This window comes from Miniopterus schreibersii (genome assembly GCF_964146895.1).
Source record: "Miniopterus schreibersii genome assembly, chromosome: 2".
In the NCBI taxonomy this organism is placed as follows: Eukaryota; Metazoa; Chordata; class Mammalia; order Chiroptera; family Miniopteridae; genus Miniopterus; species Miniopterus schreibersii.
In genome coordinates this window covers 12,946,743-12,969,899 of record NC_138102.1, presented here as the reverse complement: position 1 = coordinate 12,969,899, position 23,157 = coordinate 12,946,743, and the positions used below count along the sequence as shown (strand labels likewise).

General features: G+C 37.5%; 1 protein-coding gene across 3 annotated transcripts in view; it reads right to left on the bottom strand.

The window, feature by feature from the left end:
• The window catches only part of DLC1 (DLC1 Rho GTPase activating protein), a 321,812-nt gene that overhangs the window by 288,048 nt on the left and 10,607 nt on the right, over window positions 1-23,157 (bottom strand). For 2 of the 3 annotated variants that reach the window (XM_081130751.1, XM_081130750.1), the window contains exon 2: window positions 20,426-21,572. The exons of the other annotated variant lie outside the window; for it this stretch is intronic. In XM_081130751.1, coding sequence (XP_080986877.1) covers window positions 20,426-21,448 — 1,023 coding nt within the window. In that variant the 5' untranslated portion in view covers window positions 21,449-21,572. The remainder of the gene's footprint in view (window positions 1-20,425; window positions 21,573-23,157) is intronic. 3 annotated transcript variants of the gene reach the window in all.

The following is a 23,157-nucleotide window of genomic DNA, read 5'->3' as shown; positions in this document are numbered from 1 at the left end:
TCTAATGTTAAACCACCCTTTTATTCCTGGGGTTAACCCATTTTGGTTAAGGTGTTTTATCTTGTATTATACTATTGAAATTTGCTGAATTTTGTTCAGGTTTCTGCATCTATGTTCATGAGTGAGATTTATTCCGTCCTATTCTTTGGAAGAGTTTATAAGACTCTGGGCAGTGATTATAGTTTGAATAGTAGCACTGCTTTTTAGATTTTCATAGGCCCATTTTTAATGCATGGGTCAGAGTAAAAGTCCCTCTCTTTCCATTTTTGTAAATAAAAAATAGTCTTGGAAGTTCTGAAATCTTCTTCTCTATTTTAAATAACGCTTCTAGAGCTGAGATCAATACTGCTTTTCTTAAAAAATCCTATATATCCCATAGAATTGGGTTTTTACATCAATGCCTGGTAACGTGTACTGTGGCTAGAGTAATGGGCTTTGGAGCCCTGACTCATCGAGCTCTGATTAATAGCTCTGACATTTAATTGCCCTGTGACCTAGAAGTATGCTACTTATTCGTTAAGGCCTCACTTTTTTCATCTACCAATTTGTACCTAATTTGTAATGATGATTAAATGAGATGATGCATATAAAGAGCCGGGGGCCGGTGCTAGCACAAGTTAATGCTCAAATAGTAGGAATTATAGTTATTTGCAAAGGTAAGTTATAAATAGGTTGTGTAATTTTCCATATCCTAAAAGTTTTATTGAAATGTATGTCTGAATGTTAAATTTGCAAAAAGAAATGACTGGAAGATGCTATTGAAATGTATAACCTACATAATTTGACATGATTTTTGACAACTAATTTTAACAATAACTAATCGTAGTTGTTAAAATCTCATGTCTCATGTCTAGAGAAGTGTGATATTACTTTGCTAAAGTCTATTCAGATAAACAAATGGTCCAGCTCTTGAGTTTTCTACGGGAAAGCATGAATTGTAAAGAGAATTAAATATATAACCAACTCTAGTTTCGATCATCTGGAATAATGGTATAATAGCTCAATATTGTAGGAAAACATCCGGGCAGGAGAGCTTATTTTGTATAAAAAGTGGCAGTTGGATGTCCCTTGATTTTTCTGCAGTTTATATAAAGCACTGCTTAACAATAAACCCACTTGTGTTCAGTCACCCATTCAAGCACATTTTTTCCCCCTCAGTGAACAAAGTTACTTCCTCTTGTGGAAGAATTTAATAAAACATTTGAAAAATAATGCTTTGATACAGCTGAAAAAGAGAAAAGCACATTTGTCTTATCTGACAACGTAACTTAAAAGCAGTTCTGAAAAAAGTAATTTGTTACCCAAGGGACTTTTATTTTTATTTTATGATTTGAGCATAATGTGCTAGGTAGCAATTCTAATGGCCATTTAAAATAAAGAATGCCTTTCAGCAAAGCCTCTGGAATGCTCCTTGGTAGATACTCCCACCCCTTCCTCTCCTATCCTTCTACCCAACCCTGAAGTCACTCCTGACCTCACTGGGTGACATCAGCCTGGGGCCCTTCCCCAGAAGGAGATCTCAGGGCTAAGAGGCAGTCATGAAGCTCTCTCACTCTGGGGACCATAAAAAATCCCAAAAGTTCCTTAGCTAACACCCTTTAAAAGATTGAGTCCTGTGGAAAACCTACGCACGGAAAGTCTGTTTCTATTTCAGTTGTGTATCAGTTAAGATGGAAAATTTTTAAAGTCCACACAGATGGTAAATAAATTTCTGCTACATGAGGCAGTTCCTGGAATAAAGCAATTTTCTCAAATAACAAGTGCCAACTTATTTTTTCAGTGGGACTTATTTTTAACTTTCCCAGGGAATGGTTGAGAGACTGGGAGCAGTGTCTGTCACTTGAGGGATCTGAGTCTCCTTCAAGAAAAAACTATTACTGTTCTCACTACAGGCATACATGTATGTCCACATACACGTGCCCACTGAATGAAGGGAGTGGTTGTTCATTTTCCTGGGGGAGGGGAATGAGAAGGGAGTGAGAAGCTGGAAATTTTGCAGAAATATTTATGTTTTCATTCAATGTTTAATTTTCTATAACTTACTCTAAATATTATGAAATTAACCCATATTCCTGCTGAGGAATTCATTATATATCTTGAATGAATGACCATTAATCCTTGGGATTTCTCTATACACTCTTAGACTTGGCCTGGGTCCCTGGAAGTCTTCAGCATTAGTCTCCTAAGACATAGTTGCATCCCCCTAAGGTTTGCCTGGCCATGCTTTGTTGGGGAGTAACCATCACTGGGCTGTGATTAGCAGGGAATACCGGTGTCTAGGACAAGACTATGCCATTTGCTAAATCTGAGCAATTCACACATTTTTCTAGTAGTAGAGATTCCATATGCATAGGAAACACAAAAACTATTAATTAAATTGTGTTATACTGATAGTTTTAATAAGGGAATTATAGCAGAGCACTATGTATATAGCCCTCAGAAATGTATTGACTTTTTAAAATAAAATATTTTGGTTAGCACTACAGAGGGTCAATCTGTCAATAAATATCTACTGAGTGCCTAAATATTAGTTACTGTAGGAGTCAGGAAAAAACCCCCAAAAACCTGTCTTTGCCTTAAAGATGTTATAATTGAGACAAACAGGAAGGAATGAGAGGACCACCAAAAGCCAGACTATGTGAGGCCACACATCAGGGCTGGAGGGTGATATGCTGCCCCAGCATGTCAAGAGAGACAGTTCTGTGGACTGAATATTTGTGTCACCCCAAATTATGTTGAAGCCTAACCCCCAGCCTTTGGGTAGTAATTAGGTTTAGATGAGATTGTGAGGGCAGAGCCCCCTGATGGGATTAGCGGCCTCATAATAAAAGGAAGAGCCAGCAGAGCTGCTTCTCTCTGCCACGTAAGGGCACAATGAGAAAGTAGCCATTGTTAAGCCCGAAAGAGAGCCTTTACCAGAACTGACCATGCTGCCACCCTGATCTCAGGCTTCTCGCCTCCAGAACTGTGAGAAAACAGTTGTCTTTTGTTTAAACCACCCAGTCCATGGTATTTTGTTACAGCAGCCTGAGCAGACTAAGACATGTACCCAATGCTCAGGTAGTACCTATGAGTAAACCATCCATGTAGAATAGGAAACAGATTTTCGGAAGAGAAGTTTTGAAGTTTTTTTTTTTATTGACACTGTTCTAAGTTTTCAGTTGCAGTGACAACTTGGTGTGTGTGACAAATACTAATGCTTGAGAGTGAACACTGACAAGTAAACAACAAGTACATTGAGACACAAATACAATTTACTAACAAGCAAATATGTGAGAATTAGGGAAATGGGGAGCTGGCAGAAACAGAAAGGTTTCCAAGTTCAACACGCCCTTGAATAATGAGACAAGTCTGTGGAGGGGACAGCCTTGCTCTGGGTCAGAGGTGCTGCCTCACGGGCATGAGAAACTCTTCCATGTGCTCTGTCCTCTCTCCATTGTAACACAAGGAACAGTAACAGGTACATGATTACTCTTCTGGTGTGTGTATCTAAAATTTGTCAATCTGGTTTATTTAGAATAAAATGCCTCTGGGATTAATTTCCCCAAATTGTTTGTCTTAGTTTTCTTTTATTTGGTCACTAAGTTTCTTGTGATTTTATACAAATTAAAGTGCAGGTGTTAACGACTGAATGAGAACATATTTTGTTAGTGACATAATTATAATGGCATGTTTGTTTTAGACGAAGGCGGAACTATAATTTTAATTTTAAAAAGTAATAAATTTTACCCTGGCCAGTGTAGCTCTGTGGTTAGAGCACCAGTCCGCACACTGAAGGGTCACGGGTTTGATTCCCTGTCACGGGCATGTACTTGGGTTGCAGATTTGATCCCCCGGCTCCAGTTGGGGTGAGTGCAGGAGGCAGCCAATTGGTGTGTCTCTCTCACATTGATGTTTCTCTCTCCCTCCCATTCTCTGCATGTGTATGTGTGCCCCCCTCCCTCCCTCCCTTCCCCCCTCTCTAAAAATCAATGGAAAAAAATATCCTTGCGTGAGGATTAACAACATCAACAACAAAAAAGTAGTAAATTTCTAAACCTTTGTAGCTGGTTTCCCTTTTTGGCTTAAACATGTTGTGTCAGGGTTGAATTTGTTTAAAACAGCCTTTAGAAAAAGGTGTTATCTATAATACAGTACAATATTGTAATAATTCAAGATTGTTCCTGAAAATATTTACTGTAAAGAAAACCTTGATTTTTCTATTTTGGTTCAAAAGGACTTAAGTTTTCTGAATTTGAGGACCCAGCATTAGACCATCTTTCCTATCAGGCCTTTGGCTAAAAAATAGTGCCTAACATAATGAATTTCCTGTTATTCTTAGCATGTGCCCAGAAACCAAGGAGATTTTTGGACTTAGTGAATTAAAGAGAGAAAGTGAATAAAAGACCCTATTATGAATAGTAACCATAGAAAATAAAGATTATAAACAGTAGTAGTTTCACAATGAAAAGAAAGACATAATCGCAACCACAAAATCTCTTCCAGAGATGAGGAGACTCCATGGGTATTTCAGCTCTGAGGTGAGCTGGGGGAAATAACCCTGAGGCTGCTGCTCAGATCTTTAGAAGAACATGCTATGGATTGAAGTCAGCGATTGACTAGAGTTGGGTATGTGGCATTAAGAACTGGATTTGTGCCCTGCCGGGCATGGCTCCGCCATTGAGCGTTGACCTACGATCCAGGCGATCAGGGTTCAATTCCCTGTGAGGGCGCATGCCCGGGCTGCGGGCTCGATCCCCACTTGGGGGCATGCAGGAGGCAGCTGATCAATGACTCTCTCATCATTGATGTTTCTATCTTTCTCTCCCTCTCCTTTCCTCTCTCTGAAATCAATAAAGATATATTTAAAAAAAGAAAAAGAAAATAAGAGAACTAGATTTGTGATGTGAGGGACCAGGATGTCATCTTGGAAAACTAATTAGAGAAATGAAATTATGCAGACTTTCAATTATGAACCTAAACTCTCATCATTTCCTTCAATTTGGTATTGTCTGTAGTTCCCACATGCATGGGTCATAATTTCGTAACTGCTGCTCCATTGAATTCTGAATGGGTGGTATGGAAATGTGAAAGTTCTCATTATATTTACTATTTCCCAGGATAAGAAAAGTGAACAGGTTGTCCATTAAAGAAAAAAAGCTATAGTAGTGAATTGTAATGGGGGAAATGAGTAATAAGCATTATATACTTTTGAACTTTATTATTTTTTTTAAATATCTTTATTGATTTCAGGGAGAGGAAAGGAGAGGGAGAGAGAGAGACAGAAACATCAATGATGAGAGAGCCATTGATCAAGCCCACAACCTGGGCATGTGCCCTGACCAGGAATCGAACCCCGATCGCCTGGATCCTAGGTCGACGCTCAACCGCTGAGCCACGCCCAGCCGGGCTATACTTTTGAACTTGAAATAGAATAAAAAAATTATTATAATAGTTTCAGGAGCCTAATTAATATCATTTATTGCTTTGTGAATATTATATTTTCCATGACTTTCTGTTAACATCCACCAGTAAGAGCTTTATTTTTCATGATGCTTTTAAAGCATTATACCATTTATTCTCAGTTTAATATCTATCAAAAAAGATTTGATTGAGGTTCTCAAAATATTAAGGATATTAAAAGCAGGCAAATATATTCTAATAATTTCAACAGAATTTTCTTATGCCTCTAAGAAGTTTAAATTTAGAAGAGGAGACAAGGCATGTTTTCATTTTTATGTACACATCCACACACAGTTCTTTTCAGTATGGCTGGTACATAAGTTCACCATGTCATTTGTCACCTAAATGGAGCTGTCAGAGAGTAAAAGGGGGCGCCTAGGCAGGCAGGATATGGGGACAACAGGTATAAACCTGAGTGTCCAGACAACCAGGATGATGGTCAGCACACTAATGGAGCATGCACCAGAAGTGTTCATTATGAATGTTTTTGCTTCAAGGTTTTTTAGTTTCTTGAGGAGATTGACAGTAACTTATTCATCTTTGGTTATCTGGTAACTAAAATAAAGCCCACATGTTAGATGGTTAAGAAAAAAAGCTTAATGAGTGAATTAATGATTGAATGAATTAACATAAATATGTTTATGCAAATAATTTTAATTATATTGTAGGATAGACTCCTTCATGGATGTGAAATCAAGGAAGCTGAAAGTAGCAGAGCCAAGGACCTGAGAAGACATCACAGTGAGTGAATCCTCTGTCCTCCTTTCAGACACTGAGCAAGGGATGCTGTGCTCTTCTTTCTCCTCCATCAATCTTAGTGAATGGAAACAGTTTTGTAGTCAGTTGTTGGGGAGTACAGACTCAGTCATTCATGCACCATGAGCCTGCCCATCCATCCACCCGTCCGTCCATCCACCCACCCATCCACCCACTCCCTAGACAACTTCCTGTCTCTCACTGCACCATGTTGATTCCTGAGACTACACAGGGTAAGTACATAGCCTTGGCCCTCAATGTACATAAAGAACCACCAAATTTTGGCATTTATTAGGTTCATCCTCAAAAAAGTTGAAAAAAATTATTAACTTTCACTCATTTACTTTTATTCTCAGTGAAAATGTTTTTTCAGGGAGAGAGGGAGGAACATGTGGCTTTGGGAATCTCAAGAAAATTGAGTTTGAAACAGTTAAGTGGTAAATGCTGGAGGCAAGTAGGTGTACAGAGTGACTACTGAGAGACACTCTGAGAGCACATGGTGGCCATAGAGTATGGATTTGTAGTTCATCACTACAGGACTCAGAGCACTGAGAGGGAGCTTGACATTTTAACAGGAACTAAACGTAGAGGATTTTAAAATATAAGCAGGGCATGTGATCTGCATCTGAAAAAAACCAAGAGATTGGGTTAGCGTGTTTATGAAGGGAAATAACCTAATGATGAAGTTTCCTCACGAAGGTTAAATCTGATTGTACTGTGTAGAATTTAGCTAAAATAAGAGGAAAACTGAATCCAGAAAGATAGCAAGGAATTTATTATAGCTCCTCCTCATGCCTAGTTAAGCATGTGGATAGGGTGGACACACAAGAAGTGGAGACACATAAGTGATATATTCCTACAAAAATCACAGAGTGATCACACACCAGTCACCTATTCTAACCAATTTTCTTTAATCATAATCTGGAAAGGTCAACTGAAATCACTAAATAAGGAAAATCAGTAGCAGGGAAACAGGCTGCTATACAAAAAGGCCATACCAACAACACATGAAAACCTCTAAACCCCACATGAAATGATTACTATAATTAGTATTCTTAGAGGAGTATGAGAGAATTACATCTATAAAATATGAGCCTGTTACTAGCAGAGTTACAAGCAGAGAACATACTCCATAGTCTTCACCTTTGCTCTGGTTACAGATATAAACGCTAAACTCAATTCCTCAAATGATAAAAGGCACATTTTATGTAGAAATGTCCTCATATTATTTGCTGTATTTTACATTTATTTTTTATTACAATTTCCAAAGAGCTCTCAGGTCATATTAAAGATGAGAAAATATAATGTGGGGTGATTAAGAGATTTCATTACCATAAGAAGACAGTAAGAGTAATTAATTACTGTGTGCACTAAGATAATGCTTGAAATGCTGTGCTTGTCTTCACTCACTCACTCATTCCACAGAAATGTAATAAGTGCACACTGTATGCCAGGCATACGCTAGGATGACAACGGTGAATAAATTATGAGTATGCTAGTTCCTGCCTTCAAGGAATTTACTTTGGAGCATGGGTATGTGCACTAGTTCTCTGAGGCTACTGTAACAAATTACGTACTACAAACTTAGTGCCTTAAAACTCAAGAAATTTGCTTTCTTACAGTTCCTGGGGCCAGAGATGAAAGTGAATTGGCAGGGCCATAGACTCAGAAGGCTCTAGGGGAGGAGTTGTTCTTGCCTTTTCCAGTCCTGGTGGCTTTAGGTGTTTCTAGGCTAGTGGTGGCATCACTCTGATATCTGCCTTCACCGTCATATAGCTTTCTCCTTTGTGTCTTTCTCCTCTCTGTCTTTTATAAGGACACTTGGCATTGGATTTAGGGTCCACTCAGGTAATCCAGGATAATTTTATTTTGAGACCCTTTACTTAGTTCCATCTGCAAAGACCCTTTTCCCAAATAAGATCACATTCACAGGTTCCAGGGGCTAGGACAGGCATATACTTTTTGAGGGGCACTATTCTACCACTACAGTATGGCTCCATGAACAGATCATTCTACCACCATGTGGCACTCTGCTAGGGTCTGCACAGGGGCTTAGAGTATGCACGAAGAACATCTGGAAGGAGGCCCCAATTTAGTCTGAGGGGTTCAGGGAAGACTTTTTTGGGGGAATGACATGTAAGATGAAACCTGAAGAATGCCAAGAGCAGAAAGGTGGTCTGGGGAGAGCTTTCTGGGTGAGAGAGTAAGGCAGAGAAGTTTAATGTGGCTGTAAAATGTGACAAGGAGATGTACAAAAATAACACTCCGTAGGTAAACAGGGCCCAGATTGTGACTGCCCTTGAAAACCTTGTCTAGCATATTGGTATTTTAAAGCTGTGGAGGGGAGAGAGACAGATTTGCATTGTATAAAGATAATTAGACTGACCCCAAAGAAACTGTTAGAATGCTGCTGCAGTAATTAGAACAAGTGATGAGGGGATAAAGGCGATTGGGATGAGAAATATTGAGGATATAGAATTGTTCTTTTTGTAACAATCACTAATGTCTGCTAAACTCAGGTGCATTTCTACATTGTTTCTAAAATTTCATCAGAACGTTCTAGAACTATGACTAGTAACAGGTATATATAAACATGTAACATTACAAATCAAACAGCAGTTTTTAATAAACATTTTGAATTTGTGAAACATGACTTTTGCATGGATTGATTTCCTTTAGTTCTTAGACCTATAGGTGCACTTTAGTTTGCATTGTGTCCAAGTCAGTGTGGCTATTTTAAACTCCTAAGGGAACGAGTGAGGCTGGACATTTGGGTGGTGGATATTGCTTATGACTCACTCTTAACTATATGTACCTGTTTAGTTCTTTTGGTTTCAAAAAGTTTCACTAGAAGAAGGTAAGGAATGCAGAAGGGTGTTATCAATGTGATAAGGGGATTCTGTGCAGAAGGAACTAAGGCAGCAGTGGTGGGAGAAGGTAAATATGTCACTTTGAACATGAGCAGTTCCTCAGTCAGAATGAATGGTAGTGCACGTTGGGCTGCTTCTCACCTGGGTGCCTGCTGACCACAGCAGGGCGTTGCTTAATGACTGACATGCAGGAGAGAGATTACCTGGCCTCTGAAAGTGACCTGGAAAGCAACCTCAGGGGGAAATATTTGATAATTTGCTAAGAATTCTTCCAGAATCAAGTTTTTATTGTTAAGTGGTTGAAATGGTAACAGTTACTTGGAAACCCTGTCAAGTGTAGCTCCCCTGGATTTGAAATGTAGAACCACAGCAACATAAATCCCCAGACAAGGGTATTATTCACCTCATTGGCATTTTAAGCATGACTTTGTGGCTATTTTATATTCCCTTCCAGTAATAGGGTTCCTGGGTTCTATTAACACACTTCTGTTATTTTCTCCTTAGCAGAGATTGACTTTTATTTTTCTTCCCTAAGTCCCCATATTGTGTAGGAAACCAGTGTGGCCATTTTTATTATTAGCAGTATTCTGTTTTAGACAATAGATTTGAAGTGACTTTGATAACAAATAGCATAAAAATGCCCCCTCTTTGAGCCTGCAGCAATCATATTCTTATATACTATCCCCACACTTTAAGAAGTTTCGCTGTGACCCTCTATTTAATAACCAGAGCTATACCTCATCTTGTGCAGCCCTATGACTTTAGGAAGGACTATTGGAGGCACAAATATGGAGCAGCCGGTCACAGGCATTGCTCACTATACCAGTGTAGTGACTTATCTATTGACACCTCTTGAGTAAATTTGCTTGCTCTTCTTAAACATGAAAAGATTTATGTGAAAGTTAGTAATCAAATATCACAACCAACTGGCTTACTGTAAACAATACACTTATTGCCCATTTATTGTCTATCAAGAAAATAAATGATCTTAGGGGTCAGGGTGGAAAATTTAGGATTACAATAATCGTAAGTTATTGCATGTGAAAATGTGAAAAGCAGATTTATTTCCATTTTAAATTGCCCAGAATAGGCCATTGTACAACGTTGCATGATTTTTTGTTTCTAGTCTAGACAGAATTTTAAGTATAAAAATTTTGTGATTTACATGATTACTAATATGTGTAAAAGAAAAATTTGCCTGATGATTAGACTGAAATTTGCTGCCTAGCTCCCTCTCTCCCCTGGCCTTCTTAATGATTGTGCACAGTGTGGAACTTGCTTGACATACTTTTCAGCTTGTTTAAAATTATCATGCCTCAACCCAAACACTGGAGACATCTGAGAGAAAGCACTTTGTAGCTGCTAAGTGGATAGAGATAATATTTATGATAAAAGTCTAGGTTGATCACAGGAAAAGAATACAGAATAATTGAATTAAATGAAAATCATGCCTCAGGAGAGAGCAACTTTTTATTCTAAAACTATAAACAGGAGAAGCTGAGAAAACAAATTCATTTTAGACTCTGTTTTCAGGTTTTAAAATTTTATTATATATTTTTTTCAGCATATACCTGAAATGGTAGTTAAATTCTCAAAGCTGGATTTTTCCCCGGCACATAAAGTGGACAAAGGTCTGAAGTAGAAGGATTAAAACATTTCCTTTCATCGTTCAAAAAACCTTAATATTAGGTTTGTGTTACATTGCGCTGTTGGCCAGTTCTTTCTGATTACTTTTAAATTATAGCCTTTCCATGATAATATGCAATTCAGCATCTTCTCTGTGGAGCAACAACTTTGCATTGATAACAGAACATACCACTATTAACACTCTAAATTACAGCTCCTTGGCCTTGTCAATACACACACATTAGTCCAGTTAAAGGGAAAAGCAAGGATGTTTAAAGTCTCTTCCAGCTGGAACATTCTGTGAACCTCTGAAAAGCAAATTTTCTGTGCCTCATCCCATATTGGTTTGTAGGATGCTGCCTACAAGAGTCTAGTCAACTGAACAATGTCTTGGTTGTTGGGTAAATGAACACATGACAGGACATTAAACTTCATGTTATCATCTTACAGCAAAATAAAGACCAGATGCCAAGAATGTTATTGAGGATGAATTAAAAATTAAAGTTCCATCCACATACTGTGAAAAGTAACTACTCTGCACTCAAGAGCTCAGCGGATTGTTTCTTAAGGTAGGCACTGGTCAGCTGTGTTGACTCAAACTCCACTTCCTGTGCCTTTGAGCGGGTGGGCGGGGGGGGGGGGGGGAGAAAATGGTCCATGGACCTCGAAGGTGATAGTTACCCCAGAGACTGAGCCTGCTTTTGGTTCCCTTTTGCACTTCCTTTAGAAACATGAGGGAGCAGAGCATCATCAGCCAACTTGCTAATGTCCCTTCGGTAGGTAGCTTCCACTTAATTCCTGAGTGTTTTGTCACGTCCTCTATTCCAAGTCTCAGCAAAGAAGTTTACTTACTGCAGGAAGCCCAATAGTGCATCTCAGATTGTGCTTGCTAATTGCAGATATTAAAAATTAATTGATATATGTATATAATTTATATATGTGTGTGTATATATATATAAAAAATACTTTTAAGTAAACTTATTTTATCCTTAGATTTCCTGCTAAGTCTTGGGCTTTATACATTACTCTCAGATCTATAACTAGGGCAATGTAGTAAGGCAAACAAAAAATAGTAGCTATGACTGAAGTCACGTGGTGTTTACTATGTTATTAGGCACTATTTTAGTTATTTTATCTATTAACTTATCTAATTTTCCTAATAACAGAGTGAAGTATCCCATTATATAGATTAAAAAACTGAGGCACAGTGAGAATAAGTAGCATACAAGATCACAAAGCTGGAAGTGAGGGAAGCAGTTTGGTTTCAGAGTCCACTGGCTTAATTACTTTGTTCTATGTGGGAGCTGTGGAGACTTACCATGGGCTGTGCAGCACTCTACAAACCTCCAACTGGAGTAGTCAGTGACCCTGGCTGGGTGAATATGCTGTGAATATGGATTTTGCTAGAATTTGACCTATGCTCAGGTGTAGTTCTGCAGTTCTTCAGTTATTTACCTGTCAAATCCTCACCTCAAATTTTGGTTGAAAAAATGGGTCGTTCTTGAGGTTGTACTCTGTAGCTATTTCACCACATTTTCTATCTCATTTAATGCTCCTAACAGTGTTTTGATGTAGGGACTCTTGTCTCAACTTTTCAGGGACCTATAAGGCTCAAGAAGATTAAATAACACCCTCAGTTTAGACTGTGCTCTTTCTCCTCACCCCAGCTTAATCTTTTGGTTAGAAAATCAAGCTCAAACCAAGCTATTCATTTTCTAGACCAAACCATGTTGCTATTTGAATTTCCTTTAAACCTCTGGGTTAACTTTTAATGTATATAAAAAGCAGTAAATCCTTTTGAAGTTTCACTGGCTCAAAAAATAGAACCAAAAATTGAAGAGGTTCATTAATCACTAGTTTTATTCCTATGCCAATGTAGAGACAGATCTGAGGAAAGAATAAACGTGTACTTTCCTATTTGCTTATGTTTCCTTTGAAAATTGTGAGGTTATCTCTACTGTAGCACTGTAATTTTCTCAACAGTTAGAAAATTATCTGTGGACTAGAGATCTTGTTGGCAGCAGGGAAGTACTTTATTTCTAAGAACATGAGCCAGAAAACGAACAGAGTCTGTTGGCAGTGTTGGGTTTAGTGCCCCGATAACAGAGGCAGGGCCCTGTTATGTAGGGTATGCTAGCTATTCCAGCTTCTGTGGATATTGGCCTTTCTTCGAGGGAGGCAGCCAAGATCTATGGTGGTTTTGTTGGTATTAAAAGATTAATAAGTTGGTCCCAGTTTATGGTAACAGAAATCCATGCGGAAGAAACTAAATGTTTCACGATTACCATGGCCTCTAATGTGCAATTGGCTCTGAACTACCTATTAATTATTTAAAATAACATCATAAAAATGTATTAATTCTTGCTCCAGTAAAAGTTGATGTTGGGTAAATGTGAACTTATTAATGATCTTGTTACTAATCATGTAAATTTGCAGTTTGGGTCCAAGTCACTGTTGGAACAGAGGCCCATCACACTTCATAACTACTTAAAAAAATATCTGGGACAAGAAAAATTCAGATCTAATTGCTTTCATTCAGAGGATATTTTTCTGCCTTAAAGGCACCTGGCAACAAAGCTCCCTACTTTATGTGGTTTTCACAACAGAAATCACAAAGAGATTTATTCTTGTCTGATACTCTCTGAACAAAAGTCCCTCAATCTCCTATCTCACTTGTCTTTCAATCTCTTATTCTATTATTTTTGTCATCTCCCTTCCACTCCACTCCCAGCTTCCTCAGAGTGACATTAACCAGAAAAGCTAGAGAATTTCTAAACCAGCGGCTTCCCAACATTTCTGATTATGTGCTCTTCAGCAAGCATGGATATGTTATTTACTTATAAACTATAACACACATGTTTTGTAGTAATATTATATATCTTATAAAATACATACAAAATTAAAGGATAAATTAAAAATAAAGGTAAGTGAATATTCTAATATGTTTCTCTTTTTTACTCACCCTCGCCCATTCTTCTCTGGAGACAACTAAGTAGTTCTAAATAATAATTATCACTCAGGTTACTATATAACTAGTTACAATTAGTTAGTTATTTTGTGGCAAAGGGTAGTACTAATCATAAATTTGAAAGTTGCCTCAGAGACCCAGATTTGACATAATTCTTTTCCCTCATGGAACTAGCAGAGAGAATAGAGGGGAGATTATGGTATAAAAGATGGGATACGTGGTCTCTGATTTTGTTTGCATTACTTCATTTCTTCTGCATTTTTATAACTTGAGCTCTTGACACCTGATATTGTCTTCTGAAAATAAATCTTTTACCATGACAGGGATATTTATCCATTCAAACACTTAGGGGCAGAGTTCTGAGCACTGGGCTGGATGCTATAGACAAAAAGTCCAATTGGTACAGACACAAAACTGCCCCAGCGAGCTTATGTTTTAGTTAGCAATGTGGGATCAAATAAACTTGTAAACATTAGAATAGGAACAAGTCCTCTGTAAGTGAAGGAGAAATCAAGTAACTACCTTGGCTGAGTGAATTGGGGAAGGTTGTCCCCACCCCTCCAGTGTGAAAACATTTGGGGATCTTGAAATACGAGCTTATCAGGGCTTCATCTTCAGCCTGGTGGAGCTATAGTCAAAGCAGAGTTCCTCGTGTGAAATGATAACAGTAATTTATCCCCACCTGCTCTGTAATTGCTGGAGTCAAACTCATGTTCCTTGTCTCCTTGCTACACTTCTGCTGGTGGCGATTCATCACATTGAAATAGAATCTGATTCCAGCTTGCTGCAAATCCACATTTTGTCCAGAATTCCCTTGTTGTTTCCCTGGCAATTGTGCTCTCTTGGTGTCCTATTTTAGCAGAGTCATCTTTCTCTCCATCACCCCCAGCCCACCTCTGTCACCCTTTCTCTTTTCCTTCTTCTCTCCCCCACCCCTGCCACTCCTCGTTGTGCCCCCTCCTTCCCCTTCCCTCTTTCTTTCTCACTACTGTCCTTTCCCTTCAGTGCTAGCCCTACATGTCAGCCAAACAGAAGCCTTATTTGGGGACTCCAGCAGTGTTTCAGGGACCATATGGTTCACAGTGTAAGGATCTCTGCTCTCTGGCTTAAGGTGGTTTACCAAGTACACAGAACAGGGCCTGGGGTATTGAAAATGCTCAATATTGATTGCTGATGGATTTTATCAGACACTGTACCTAGTGGTATCCTTTATCATATAATTCAATGTTTTTGCACTTCTAGTTGGTTTTAGGGGAATTATGTTTGTTATAAGGCAAAGTATTTGAGCCGCAAATACCTGCAAAGATGTTTTTGGCTTTCTGGTTGTTTATAAGGAAAAAACCAGTTTGAATGACATGAAATAATTTGATGGTTTTCAGTGACTTAAGGGCACAAAAGGAGCTACTCACAAAGCTACCAGCTTTACCTGGGACCCAACTAAATATATGGCTGAGATGAACTGGTATTATCCATCTACAGACCAGTTTTTCACCTGGTAACAAGTTCTCTTTGCTAGCTCTAGTTCTTGACCTAGGGAAACAAAGTTTAGAAACAATACAATCTGCCTAACAAGTCTGTGTCTTTAAAATCAGTGAGACCGTAGTGTAAATCATACTGTTATTATGAATCTGTCTGCAGAGTTCTACAGAGTGGGGCAAAAGTAGGTTTACAGATGTTCACATGGAAAATAGTATAGTAATTAATAAATAATAATACAAGAATAAACTCTGTTTCTTGTACTCAACTGTAAACCTTGTACCCAACTGTAATAATAATACAAGAATAAACTCTGTTTCTTGTACTCATCTGTAAACCCTGTATATACTTACCCTGCTTTCCATTCCTTCCCTCTGTCAACTAATATCAGGTTTATTAACAAACTCTAACTCTTCCACTAGTCCTTGCTGTCATTCAACAGACCTTCTTGGGGCGTCAACCATCTTTTTGGTTTTTATTTCTTAGACAAGTTTTCTCTTCCCTTTTATATTCTTTTACTGGCCTCTGTTCTTGGTCCATTCTATTTCCTGCATAATTTACTAAATTCTTTGTGTTACCCATTGGCCATTGTTAACCCCTCCATGCTACATGGCCTACCTATAGACATTCAGGAGATAGAAGACAGTCATAGAAAGGAACAAGAAGGTCCTTTTAGATACAGGTGTGCTTTTACCAAATTTACACATATTTTAAAAATAGGGTAGAAAGAAAACATTTGATTTTTGTCAGTCATTGCTGATTAATGTATTACATTTGTTCAGAGAAGAGGTACAGTATATATAGTATAATGTTTTGCTCCTGGGCAGTTTTTCCACAAGAAAAAGTGTACCATTTGATAAGCATCCCTTGAACAAACAAAAGCTTTCTGATGTGGAAAGGTATTCCACAGTGCGAAATTAAAGCATCAGATGTTTATACAGAATGCCACAGAACACATATGCAGCCTGTTTATTGCTTTCACAAATCTGTATACTGGAATATGCTTATGTTAGGGTATTGTTCATTAATATATTTTTGTTATGAGTTATCTCCTCCTCAATACGAGAGTCTTTAGCAGACATCTGCTTGCCCAGAATGCGGCCTCCGTTTCTCAGCCCTTAGTGCTGGGTGTGTCCATGAAGCTAAGTTCTAGCACATGGAATATGAAAGGAAGACAAGTGTGCACCTTCTGGGTCCTGCCTTCAAACAGAAGTGTGGCCACCCCCACTCTTGCCTCTTCCCACACAATATGGATAAGGGCTCGAGGTGGCAGAGCAGTTCGATAAACAGGGGCTGGAGTTTTGAAAAAACAGAGACTACGCCTTCACCCAGAGCTGTTTATATGTAATTATTATGCATGTGTGAGAGAAAGATTGTGTTTAAGCCACTTTTATGCTGGTTTTCTGTGATGGCAGTCAAATCTGTAGCATAAATGATATAATTGAGTTTATTGTTGGAATGTGAGTTTTCTGTTCAAATGTGCAATTGGGTGTCTTCTCAAAGATCAGATCATTTTTGCATTATCTTTTGGAGTTTATTTTGCTTTGTAATATGGATTATGTCTTATGTGAGCAAATGAAAATATATTCATACATTTATGTAACTATTATGGTTATTCAGAAATTTGGGAACTATTTAAACAGCCTCTAGAGAAGACCGAATGTTGGACTCTCTTTAATTAGTAAACCACCATCAAGAACAAATACACTAGTTCTCTAAAAAAAGTATAACCTCAAGTCCTTCCCTACATATTTTCCATCTTCACATCTCATTTGGTTTAAAGAGACCACTTCTTAGACTGTCTCCCTCCTCCAGATTTCTTTGGAATTTGTCTCTGAGAATTGCTCTTAACCAGCTGCCTTACCCCAAGGACCCACCCACGCCCTATAAGCGCTGGTCCTATGCCACACACCCTTCTGGCTGGCTCATTTCTAATGTCTGCTCGTAATCTATTCGGTTTTCTTTTGATTTCAGTGGCTTTCCTTTAATAATATAGTTCATCATATTTAGGGGAATTGTTAGCTTTAAAGGCTAATATTTACATATACTATAAATGCAGTCCTCTCCAATTGAAACTCCTAAAAATATATATGTGTGGCTATCCTTGATGGCCAGAAATATCATTGGAAAACAAGGAAAAAATACATCATGCAATACAATAAATGCCTGCCTGGATTTATAGGTTTCAAAAAGTGATAATTTATATCTAAAGGACAGTATCTCTAGATATAGTAGTATTTCAGTACATTCTGAGGATCACTCTTATAACCTCTGTTTTTGTTTTCAGTTTTTCAAGTCTTAGAATCTTGATTATATCCTGACCAAAAAACAAACCAACCCAAAAAACTCATGCCCATAAGTTCAATGAAGGATTTGGTTCACTCACATGACCACCAGATAATGAGTTGATTAAAGTTCTCTAACTAAAATTTTATTAGCTCATATTCTATTTCACCTTTCCAAGCTCTAATCTTAAAGCTGTCACCATAACTATAGTTGAAAAATAGTTTAAAAGATATAGACAATTAAGCAAACTTTTCTGAATCTGGCATCTGATACCTTAGACATGAAAATGTGGCTCACCTGTCTCTCCACAAGGTTTATCTGTTCTAAACTAGATGCACTGGCATTAGGAATTGAGTATTGATTCAAACTGTTGTTGGTAGTTTGAAAAACTTTATAAATATTTGTTTCCATTTCATAAAAGTAAGAATCGTGATAACTAGATATAGGATTGTTTTGTGCCATTGAAAAAATACTTTAAGTAGTTTACATATCTCATATATTCTTTTCGTACTTCTGTTAATTATATGCATTTCACCCATAATTCTATGACCTTTTATAAAAATTATATAGGGTAAAAAGTAAAAGTCCTCTGCTTCTACCCTTTTAATTCTATTATCTTAAAGTAACTGCTGTTAACAATTGTGTGCCTATTTAGCTAGGATCTGGCACATTCATATTTAGTCATACAGAGAGGTTGTCTGTATCTCCATCTTTTCATCTCTATCTCTAATCTCTCTCTCTCTATATATCTATGTATCTATATATCATCATCTCTCTGTCTCTCTCTATATATATCTATATCTCTATCATCTCTCTGTCTTTCTATCTCTCTTTTTCTCTCTCTTTCTCTTTCTCTCTCTCATCTCTCATCTCCCATCTCCATCATCTCTATCATCTATATCTACACCTATCTCTGCATCCTTACATTTTGTCATATAAGGTTTGGATATACTATACATATTGGCCTGCCACTGTCATTTTCCAGGTACACTATTTCATGAACATCATTTAGTTAGTGCACATGGATCTTACTCCATCTTCTTAATGGTTGTATAGCATTCCAAACTGTACTGTAGTTTATACATAAAATTTTATTATTAACTGTAGCATATACATATCATTCTAAACAATTATTAAATATTATTGGTGGAAATTTATTTTTCTTTCTTGTCAGTAACATATAATTATGAACATCTCGGTACATACATTTTCATGAAATTGTTTTATTATTTCTTTGGCAAAGTTCTAAAATGGCCAATTGCCAATTTAAAGGTATTTTAACCAACTCATCGGTATCAAATAGAGCAAAAATTCCTACACATTTTGATTCTAGAGGTTTCTCCTATAACCATATTTTTCCAGAGTAAATTCCAAACCTAAACTTTTTTATTAAACCTGCTTATTACAAGGCATCACAAATGAGTTGTCGAGTCAAAGCAAATGTCCCACCAGACAATGCCATAGCACTTCAGAATGATGAAATGCTTAAAATAGAATATTTAAGTTAGAACTTGTAAATGAGATATAATTACAGCTCTCATAATGCAACCATGCTATAGTGACATGTCCAAGAGCAAATTCTTTCCAGCATTCTTAGTATTGATATAAATGTCCAAGTGGTGAGCATATGTTTCTGGAATGTTTAATGTTTCTGTCGGCAGTTGGGCAGGGTTTGTCTTATTTTAGGGGAGCTATGTCATAGGTCGGTTAATACTTTTTATGTCATTATTGCATTCCCTCCAACAGATTTGATGGGATATATGGAAATTTCTGAAAAGGTGACCTGAGCATTCCAATCTAAACAACTTTATGGAGCATTAGCATTTTGATACAATTTATGTAAGGAAGGGTTTGCCAGAAGCACAGAATGCTCTGTTGGCATATAGTTTGAGCACATTGATCTTTGCTGTAAAGTCTTTGACTTCATTTAAACTGACTTATGACATGTTACTGATCTAGTTTGTTAGTGAAACCACAGTTTATGGAAACCAGATTTCTTTGCCATAAAGAGAGTTGGAGCTTTTTATCCCCTCATTGTAGAAAGTTTAGTTGAATATTAGCTTTGTGTTAGAACTGCAACCATGGGTTAATATTATATCAAAAGAGGGGCAAAGATGTTACACTAAAGTGTCCAATCTGCATTGTTTTTTCAATGCCAATGGCCATATTGGATTTATAGAAGAAAGTATATTTAAATTTACATCATGGTTATAGAGCACTACATTTTTGGAAGAGTTTTGGAAAAATCCTAAATACAATACAAATGTTGGTCAAGAGTTCATTAGCTAACCCATGCTTCATATAGCTCCTCTTTAATCCTTGTTTCCCTCACTTGGAAACTAGTTAGGGGAGCATGGCACCTACAGGATTAGTCAGAGGGGCCTTGGCATAAAAAATTAATTTCAAATATGGCCCTTATTGGTCAAGAGTTAAAGAAAAGTTGACATATCTATCAATAATGAATGTGCCAGGGTATCAGTTAAAATAGTATCAGCATATTTTGGGGGGGTGGGGAACTATTGCCTTTATATATATAAAGGGGTCATTTTTAATATATAATTTACACCACTTTGCTTATGATAAAATATGTTTTTCAAAGGGAAAATGAAACAAGCCCAAATAAATGCTATTAAATTTTAAAAATACCTTAACTTTAAAAAAAAAAATTGGAGATCACTCTTTAGATGAGCTTTGAACATTGAGCTTTCTCGTGAGTAGTTAATACCAATTGAAGAAAGTGAAACCAATCTTGTCTTCAACACAGTCTCAACACAGAATGTTCATAAATCATTGTAAATATTATTAGTGAAATACATAGGTTATTTTAATTTTTACATATTTTGATGGTTTCCCCAAGAAGATACTTTTTGAGTCACACAGCTACATTACAGGGCAAAAGAAACATGTACATATTGCTTTAATGCTACCAAAATAATAAGTGATGGAAACAAGGATATTTACAAAATTCCAAAAAGCTAGATAATCTGTGCATGAGTCTTACCTTTCTTTTGCGAAGCCTGACTTGATTATCTGTGGGCTCCTGGGTGGCCAGAGTTTCCTTTAAGTGTAAACACTGCATGCCATCTCCTGAGTTGACCTCTGGGAGACTTTTGTTTTGATGTTCTGAGAAACCACTCTTCTGCAGGCCATTTTCAGCTGACATTCCACTAGGGCAGGAAGGAGGCTGCAGAAGGCAGCTCCCAGTATCTGCTTTTAATAATGGCAGTCCTCTCTCTGCACAAGGAATAGCAAAAAACTCATCTTGTCCTACACAGCAGGTGTTTCTTTCATGTTCTTCTTTAGGGAAGTCGGGTTTCCTTCGTTGCTGAGCAATTACAGCAGAATTAAGCAATTGCTTCTCAGGCACAATATCGTTCACATTCAGCGAGTCACATACATGTATTTGGGATGCATCTTTTATTTCACTTAAGCTTATGTCAGTACAAAGCTCCAGGCTTTTACTTATAATGTCAATAACTTTTCTCTCCCCTCTTTCTTCTACTAGTGCTAAATCAGCTCCACCAGCCACTCCCCAGGAGTTGTAAGAATCTTGGTTTCTTTCCGTGATAGGCAGCATCTTTATTAAGGAGCCTGCTCCTTGGACGCTATGTTGGTCTGATGTTTTATGCCCTTGGGAAGTTAAAATCTGTTTATCATCTGTAATATATAGATCAGAATCGGTATCCTCATCAGAAACATGCACTAGTGTTTCCGTGCTGGCTTCCAGAGAAAGAAACTGATCTTCACCTTCCTGGCTGTCATTTTCATCCACTTCTTTTGAAATGTGACCCATTGGCCTCCCAGGAAAATCTCTCAGCTCTGATCCATGACAGCAGTCTGGTAGTGAAACACACTTCTCTTTGCGGTCCGCATTTAGAGTTGCATCTTTTTCCATACTTGCCTGCAAGCTGTCAGCTACTAGTCCATGATGACATGCTGTGTTATGATCATCAGAACTAAAAGGCTGTCCCATCCATTGGGTCACATGTTCTTCCCAGCTTCTCTTTCTGATAGCTACAGACATGTCATTGTAGTTTAACAACAGATAGAGAGATATGTTCCATATGAGACAAAAGGAGATGGAACTTGATGAAAGATTACTTCAAATTCGCTGATTAAAGGGAGAGTGAGTTTTATCATTTCACCACCTATTAAAAAATTTTTAAAAATATAGTTCAGGATATGATTATAAAATGAAAATATATCTTTGGAAAGACAGCACTTAATCTGTGCTAGAAAGATGAAGTATGAGAGTTTATAAAATTTCTGTTTAATACCTTTAATAAAGTTACTTCTTTAGGAAGCAGCTTAATAGTAGAAGAAAATTTCACATTGAATATTTCTGATAAAAGAATCATTGACAATATTTTAAAACGCAGCTGGATTGATTGATCTATTAATGAATAAAGATATAACTATTGAACATTGAAAACTCCATTAAGGAAATATTTGGGTTGCAATACTTAATAAAATTCACCAGAAGAAACTTGTTTTAGCTTACATGCTTTCCTCATTTACTTTTGTGAGCACAAGTCTGTATAGAAATCTATTTGCTGTTTGGTTTGAATTTCAACAAAGGCCACCAGGGAACTGTTCATGCAAAACTTGAGCTATAGAGACAGTGTTTGTAATGTATTAGGGTGTAAAAGAGCTAATACAGATCCCAAACTATCAGGATGTATTCACTCCAGGGAGTGACTAAGAAACATGAAATAATCCAGGTTAGCTCATATTAGCACATAATTCATGGATAAGAAAGTGTAACACATACCTTTTACAATGCCTCGGGATAAATACATTTACGTGCTTTCTATTACCGCTACCACTAGCTAGCTGGCTAGTATTGTTGAAGCTTAGAGAAATTAAATAACTTGCCCAAGGTTATAGATACATCTAGGAAGTAAGCCAGGATTCAAACTATGCCCTGGGTCTAAGGCCAGGATGAAACAGCCAACACACTTCATTGTCTCCGTGGAAGGAAATCGTACCTCCACCTCTTCCCTCCACATATCTTTAGTATGTATCATATCTAAACTTCTCAGGCAGGAATTCAGGGGAACCAAAGCGAAGGGGTGAGCATGCTAAGACAGTTGGGGTAATTCTTCAGAAATTTCAGTTCATTTCTTTGGCTTCTATGAAGTTTAGTTTGTATACTTCTGTTAGAATTTGGCCATAAAAATTTAAGTAAACAAGAAAACCAGGCATAAGATAAGGCCAGAATATAAACACATTCCTGGTAGCCATACATTTTGCCTTGAATTAGTCAAACCCTTAGTTAAAAAAAACAAATTATAGCAGTGCAAACTCAGCCTTATAAAATGTCGTTCCATAATGAGACCAAATTAATGGACTGTAAAAGAAAAATCCCATCCAAAGAGCAGACACTTCTAGTTTTTTCTCCACATAGGAACTTCCAGCGCATAACACAAATTTACTTATTGAGCTCAGTCGTAAACAAGATGAACTGCTATGCTGGTTTTGGGTCACTTCAGGCTATTGAAAAGGACTGACTTCTCACTAAAAATCTCAGGCTATTCTGACTAAGCTCTGAGCACATGCCAGAAAGGTAAATATTCCCATCCTGTGAAGACCAGCACAGTTAAGGAATGTACTAGAATTTGGTTCCCCAGACTGACCAAATGTCTTTCTGGATACTGTTTGGTTCCCTCAGAGGTCTGTGATCATCTTTGAAAATGGTCAGCACTCACATTTTCCATGTTGGCATTCATTCTG